General features: G+C 45.6%; 1 protein-coding gene across 1 annotated transcript in view; it reads left to right on the top strand.

Annotated features, from left to right (window-relative positions):
- The window catches only part of pudp (pseudouridine 5'-phosphatase), a 37,044-nt gene that overhangs the window by 3,118 nt on the left and 25,985 nt on the right, over nucleotides 1-7,941 (top strand). The window contains 3 exon segments of the mRNA XM_063211888.1: nucleotides 155-407; nucleotides 1,172-1,260; nucleotides 1,262-1,423. Of these exon segments, the coding sequence (XP_063067958.1) occupies nucleotides 155-407; nucleotides 1,172-1,260; nucleotides 1,262-1,423 (504 nt within the window).

Here is a 7,941-nt window from a genome sequence, read left to right as displayed (position 1 = left end):
TTTCTTAGATGCCAGTTTAGTTTCCTCTGCCAAGATTTGTAATGTAAAACTCCTCTCGCCACTAGCCCCGCCGCTGGGCGCCACTTTTGGCTTGCAGTTTACAGTAGTTTCTGGCCGGAGTTACATTTCAACTCATTGGCATGTTGCCCGCTAGCTACTCATCGAGCCATGTTCCCATTGCTTCGCAGACACGGAGAGGCTGTACACGGTGTCTTACCAGCAGATATGCGACCGCTACGGGAAAGAGTACACGTGGGAGGTGAAGTGCGCGGTGATGGGCAAGAGGTCGCTGGACGCGAACAAGATCATCGCTGAGTCCCTGGAGCTGCCCCTCTCTCCGGAGGAGCTAATCACGGAGAGCCGCAAGATACAAGAGAAGATCTTCCCTTCCGCCGCTCTCATGCCAGGTAATAACACAGCAGCAGCTACAACAACAACAGCCGTACACACAGTCCTGTTTCCCAGTGGACATCTGCTTATTTGCCTATCAAGACTTATGTTACATTGAACAAAATACTTTGAATAAATGTATCACTTTTTCATTTGAATGAATGTGTCACAGTTTGAGTTTGGGGTCTCACTTGTTTGTTAATGTGTGTTGTTATTTGTGCTGATTAAACATATAGAGTTACTCAGGATCTCAATCAGACAGACCCAAGCAGAATTCACTATAGCTTTGATTGAGTGCTGGAGACACTGTAATAATGAAGATGATCTGTGTTTTGGTTTCCGACGTTTTATTTTTCGTTCCAGGTCTTACGGTGTGTGTGGTGGTGTGTGTGTGGAAGGCGGTGGCTGGCGTGTATGTGTGTGTGTATCAGGTAGCGTTGCATAATCTGTGTGAAAAACGATGTGTGAATATCCATCTGCGAGTTTGCTACCTTGTTGGCCTCTGACCTAGAGTTTGTGTTTGTGTGTGTGCACATGCTGTGCCCTAGCCTACTTATGTCTCGCATTTGTGATTTCTTTATGCCTTCGCCAATCGCCGTAGCTGTTCTACACATTTGGGGTCCCCAGGCAAAATATAGACATGGGGGCCCTTTTGAATTATTTTTGCAGGGATTTACCAAATGGGGTGACTGTTGGGGACTCCTACAGAGGGCAGACTTGGTGGGGCCCTAGGCAATTGTGTGGTCTACCTTTTGATGAAACCGTCTCTCGCGCCATGCAGGTGCCGAGAAGCTGGTGAAGCACCTGCACGCACACAAGGTGCCCAGGTTCGGCCGTGCCGCTACCAGCTCGTGGGTTCCGGGTTTGCTGTGCACCCTGTCTGGACCTAAAGACCAGTCGCCATGGGGACTTCTTCCACCTCTTCAGCCACGTCGTCACGGGCGACGACCCCGAGGTCAAGAAGGGCAAGCCCGAGCCCGACTCCTTTCTGGTGTGTGCCAGACGCTTTAGCCCCGCCCCTAAACCTGAACAGGTGAGCGACCTTTGACCTGTGGAGTTTTATGCTGTCCTTGTGTCTCATATCGCGCACATGTGTGTCAGTGTACTGATGTTAGTGCATACAGTAGTGCTCACAGTGCACTGAGGTCTTTAGTGCAGTGTTGTGGAAAAGTTTGAGCACTGTGCACTGTACCCTCACTGGAAGTGACCGGTCAGCATAGCATTAGCTCACCAAAATATTGGTTGGCTACTGTTTACATTGCACAGCGTGTCGTGTTTGTATTGACATTTCCTTCACCCCAACTGGCAACTATCTCGCTGTACAATACTTGGCTTGGCATGAAAAGGTTGGCGTTTCTGCCACATTACTTACAGAATTAAGAGACTGTTGACCATATTCTTTAACTGAACTGAACGCCATGTTTCTTTCATTTCATTAACAATATGGCGGCCGTTTCGTGCGTGCAATGTCCATCATTCAAGCACTGCGTTTTTGGCCGTTATTAGGGCATCATCCGGGTATTGTCAGTGCACTGAATATACCAACATTTTCAGCGTGAGCACCTGACGCACTGAAACATAGTGCCCGAAGTGCACAATTGTGCGATATTAGACACAGTGTGTGTCGCAGATGGCGCACTTGTGCACTTCAGACACTATGTCTCTGTGCGTATGGCGTATTGGTTACACACTGAAACATAGTGCCGGAAGTGCACTAGTGCACCACCAGACACACAGCATTAGAGCAGTAATGGCCCATTCACGTGCTTTCCACTAGAGATGGGATTTATGGATCTTTGATGGGGTTCAGTGTTGCCAGATTGGTCTGTTCTCCGCCCAATTGGGCTGCTTAGGATGGCAGTGTGCGGGTAAAAATGGCATTTAGCAGAAAAACCCGCCCATTTTTTGCCAAAGAAATCAATAGAATTGGGCGGGATTTTGTGTTTCTAGGCGGGTTTTGAGCACTTTTTGGGCTGGACATCATCAGCCTCTTCTGGCAACCCTGATGGGGTTCTGGATCATAGTGGCTCCTTTCTCTTCAAAGAGCCGTTCAAAAAAATGTCTCTTTTGAACGGTGTTTGACTCATTTTGTCCATGTGTGCTTTTCATGTCAGCGCTTGGCATTTGCCATGATTCCCATTGAATGTGAATAATACATTCCCTTTCATTTACATTTCCCTGAGTTTGGAAAATACAGATAGGAAGATGAGAGGAAGGGGGCGAAGGGTTGCGTGCGTGCGTGAGTGAGTGAGTGTGAGGGCTCTATACTGGTGTCAGCCGTACAGGTGAGCCACATACTGTACTGTGTGTGTGTGTGTGTGTGTGTGTGTGTCTGTGTCTGTGTCTGTGTCTGTGTTCTGTGTGTGTGTGTGTGTGAGTTGTTCTGTGTTACAATGTGTCTGCTTGTCTGTGTTGTACTGTGACGAAATTCTTTCTTTCTTTCTTTCTTTCTTTCTTTCTTTCTTTCTTTCTTTCTTTCTTTCTTTCTTTCTTTCTTTCTTTCTTTCTTTCTTTCTTTCTTTCTTTCTTTCTTTCTTTCTTTCTTTCTGTTATTGAGTCAGATACAGCATTGCATTCTTGATACCCAATAGAGAATACATTGACAGCAGTGAAAGTGAAAAAAAGTGAAAGCCCATTGGGAAACTCCAACTCCCATTGTCATTGTGACACAGCACTCCACAGCACACAAGTGAACACTGCACACTGCACACAACGAAATTGCATTTATGCCTCACCCGTGCAAGGGGGCAGCCCTCAGTGGCGCCCCATGGGGAGCAGTGCGGTGGGACGGTACCATGCTCAGGGTACCTCAGTCATGGAGGAGGATGGGGGAGAGCACTGGTTGATTACTCCCCCCACCACAGCAGCGCCTCCTGCTGATGGAAGTGTTTATAGAATGATCCGAGCGGCAGTCTACTGTGCCTGGCTCACTAACACACACACACACACACACACACACACACACACACACACACACACACACACACACACACACACACACACACACAACCTAGTTATATAAGGCTCATTCACACACACACACACACACACACACAGACACACACACACTATCCTGGGAAGGTTCTAGCAACACAAATGCAACACATTGGGGTAAACCCCAACTTACACACACACTTCCAGATCGTTCTGGGAAGTTGCTGAAACAATGAAGTGTGTAGACAGGAGCAAACAAACACACACACGGACACGGACACGCACACACACACACAACAAGGTATTGAAAACTCGCAGATGGATATTCACACATCGTTTTTCACACAGATTATGCAACGCTACCTGATACACACACACACACACACACACACACACACACACACACACAACCTAGTTTTATATAAGCTCATTCACACAACACACACACACACACACACACACACACAGACACACACACACTATCCTGGGAAGGTTCTAGCAACACAAATGCAACACATTGGGGTAAACCCCAACTTACACACACACTTCCAGATCGTTCTGGGAAGTTGCTGAAACAATGAAGTGTGTAGACAGGAGCAAACAAACACACACACGGACACGGACACGGACACGCACACACACACACAACAAGGTATTGAAAACTCACAGATGGATATTCACACATTGTTTTTCACACAGATCATGCAACGTTACCTCACACACACACACACACACACACACACACACACACACACACACACACACACACACACACACACACACACACACACACACACACACACACACACACACACACAGGATAAGCAACACTGAGACAAAAGTCAATCCTGCAAGATATGAATGTTCACGGCGCTTTAGCAGGCAGATTGTGGCAGACCCAATCCACACCACAGCTCCTAAGGAATCCGGTGAAACCAGCTTTCCTCTCTAATTTTACACAGTGTGTGTGTGTGTGTGTGTGTGTGTGTGTGTGTGTGTGTGTGTGTGTGTTTGGGCATGGGCATGGGCATGGGCATGAGCCAACAACTAGAGAACATGGATTTTGTGATGAAGCGTTGTGTGTGTGTGTGCGTGTGTGTGTGCGTGTGCGTGTGCGTGTGTGTGTGCGCATGTTCACATGCATGCTTGTGTGTGCAACAGTGGAGAATAAAGCTCTCTCTCATCTACCAGTGAGGTGTGTGTGTGTGTGTGTGTGTGTGTGTGTGTGTGTGTGTGTGTGTGTGTGTGTGTGTGTGTGTGTGTGTGTGTGTGTGTGTGTGTGTGTGTGTGTGTGTGTGACGGCTGGCAGGGGTCCTGAGACTGAGAGCGGTGTGACAGAGTCTCAGGAACAATTACACAGAGACACGGATTAACCATGTGCCTGCAAGCAACCTGCTTAGCTCCATGGCACCACTACAGGAGAGAGAGAGAGAGAGAGAGAGAGAGAGAGAGAGAGAGAGAGAGAGAGAGAGAGAGGGAGGAGAGGAGAGAGAGAGAGAGAGAGAGAGAGAGAGAGAGAGAGAGAGAGAGAGAGAGAGAGAGAGAGAGAGAGAGAGTGTGAGTGCGCACGGCACAGAAGTGAGAGAGGGGGCTAGAGTCAAACAGATGAAGAGCGAGAGGGAACAAGAACAGCACCACTACACACGAGAGAGACAGGCTGAGAGAGAAGAAGAGAGTCCGGAGGGATGAGTGAAGTTTAGACTCCAAAAAAGGAAAATGCAGGAAGACAGGCAGGTTCCAGACACACACACACACACACACACACACACACACACACACACACACACACACACACACACACACACACACACACAGTCAGACGAACAAAGTGGCAGTTGTGGAGACATCCCAAGACACATCATGCATCATGTTCATGATCATGCATGCTCTACGATCCCTTCTTCTATCCATTCTGTAGTTAAGATGGTTTGCCGTAGTGCCAGAGATGTGCAAAGTACTTAAAGGTGCACTGTGTACGGAATTCATGCTACCCATTCACTAATGTTCTCATGAATGCTTACCACCACCATTAGTGGGTAAGTATTCATTATGACTGGGAAAATTGCACTTTTCATACATGAAAGAGGGATCTTCTCCATGGTCCGCCATTTTGAATGTCCAGAAATGACTGTACTTGGGCCATACAAGAAAATATTACTTCATTACTTAGTAAGTTTTCATGGAAAAAAACAAACAAATTTGGCTCCAGGTAGATTTAAAAGTTTAATTAAGCACTCTCCCGAGTCAGCCGATGGTTATCTGAGTCTTTAGTAAGGAATCAATCACCAGAGGTGTCAAAAGTAAAAAAAAAAAAAAAGAAACACAGTTTCCTTCCAACACAAGTAACTTATCTGAGTAATAACCAGTAGACCAATGTGCTTGTCTTACGATCAGCTAACTCTGCACTGGTTGGATCAAGTTTGTGGTGGGTCCTTGTTAGGTTTTCAGTGTTTTCCAGTAATAACACAGTCTATCTCATTAGGTACAATGGAGTAAACGGTGTAACAGCTATGTAATGCCATGTGCTAGTTTTGTAATTACACCACAAAAGTCCTTTTACTTTTATTTTTGACACCTCTGGTAATGTAACCACTTCCACGGTCGGCTGTCAGAAAACCCCAAATGCAACTTTTTGACAGAGCGATCCGAATGAGTGTCGTGGGAAACACGTCATACGAAAAATCGCTTTACATACCGTATTCAGATTTGTATCAACTGCTGGCATTCTGTGATGAAAAACATTCTCACAATGAGTTTATTTGAACAGCATTTTTTTTATTACAGTGTAGATTTTGAGACGGGCACAAACGACGTCATCCTACCTTGTGCCCCTTTAAACTGCCATCCTGTATCGCTCGGTATTTCACTTTTTCTATTTCTATCTGTCCATTTTGTTCTCTCTCTCTCTCTCTCTCTCTCTCTCTCTCTCTCTCTCTCTCTCTCTCTCTCTCTCTCTCTATCTCTGCCTGTCTGTCTCTGCTTTACTCTTTCTTGTCTCCCTTTTTTGCTCTCTCAATCCTTATGTCTATCATGCTCCTTCTATCGCTCTATCTCTCATCTCTCCCCTCATTCTCTATCCCTTTCTTTTTCTTTGCCTCCCTCTTTTCTCTCTATAAATATAATGTTCTTCACTCCCTCTCTAGCTCTCTCTCTCTCTCTCTCTTCTTCTTCTTCTTCTTCTTCTTCTTCTTCTTCTTCTTCTTCTTCTTCTTCTTCTTCTTCTTCTTCTTCTTCTTCTTCTTCTTCTTCTTCTTCTTCTTCTTCTTCTTCAAGGTAGCGCCACACCTGATCCCCCTGTGCCCCATGAATCAGAATGCTTGATGTCATGCAGCTCAAAGCTGTGCCAACTTCAAGTCTGACAGACAAGTCTGTGTACTGTGTGCATCACCATTTCAAAAGATCTGATGGTGTTTCTTCCACAGCGAACTACAGTCAGACAGACGTGTTTTTATGTACAGAAAGAAATGTACACACACACAAAAAACAGATTGAGTGTTGAGTTAATAACTTCTTAGAGCAGAGTTTCTTAGAATTTTCAGCAGGGTTTGAACATTTGGGAAGATTTTCGGGTTGGAACGAGTCTTGTGATTAAATCTTACAAGTGAAGTGTCGTATAGCTACACTCTATTACCAAATGTATTCGCTCACCCATCCAAATGATCAGAATCAGATGTCCTAATCGCTTGACATTGCTAAAGGTGTTTAAAATAAAGTACCTAGGCATGCAGACTGTTTTTTTTACTAACATTTGTGAAAGGACGGGTCACTCTCGGGAGTTCAGTGAATTCTAGCGTAGAACTATCATGAGATAGCCAGGCCGTGCCCTCCTAGTCACGCAACACCTTCAGTATTGCTACTAGTCAGGTCTAGAGCAATTCAAGTACTTTTGAGCTCCCGAAAAATCGGGAACTCCTCCCACTTTGTCGGGAAGCAAACAAGCACTAGCAAACCAAGGGAGACGGGTCAACCATGCCATTTGGGAAATGTTAATTGTTATGCTCTTGGTCAGACCAAGTCGCAAAGAGATTTGAAAGTCGATGATAATCAGACTAATCATGGGATGCCACCTGTGCAACAAATCCAGTCATGAAATGTCCTGTTTATTATAAGAAAATTGGAACAACAGGAACTCAGTTTTTCACAGAGATGGGCCACTGAAAAAATGATGGAGAGGGGTCAGCGGATGCTGAGGCGCATTGTGCAAAGATGGTGGTCAACTTTCTGCATGGTCAATTGCCACAGAGCTCCAAACTTCTTGTGACCTTCAGATGAACTCAAGTGTCAAACTTCAACTCTCTGAAGGTCAGTTTAGTATCGGGCTTTTTGCTGTGTACATGGTTTCAGGCACTGTTGCTGAATCTGAAATATGACTTAAGTTTGCTCCCATGGGAAAACCATGTTTTGGTTCCCAAACACCCTGATTTTTTTTAGCATGAGTCAGTCAGTTTAAAATATGTGTCTGAGCAGGGCCGGATTAAGATGGCCTTGGGCCCCTAGGCTACAGATTGCTGTGGGCCCCTCCGTAATGTAAATTTCGTGACAAATTTGCATAGCCAGTGTCATAATTATGAGCTAGGAATTAAGGATAGCACGCCTATCAACTGTACTTAACACAAC

Source organism: Engraulis encrasicolus, chromosome 12, assembly GCF_034702125.1.
Source record: "Engraulis encrasicolus isolate BLACKSEA-1 chromosome 12, IST_EnEncr_1.0, whole genome shotgun sequence".
NCBI lineage: Eukaryota > Metazoa > Chordata > Actinopteri > Clupeiformes > Engraulidae > Engraulis > Engraulis encrasicolus.
The sequence above is the reverse complement of the archived record's forward strand: the minus strand, read 5'-3'. Positions and strand labels throughout refer to the sequence as shown.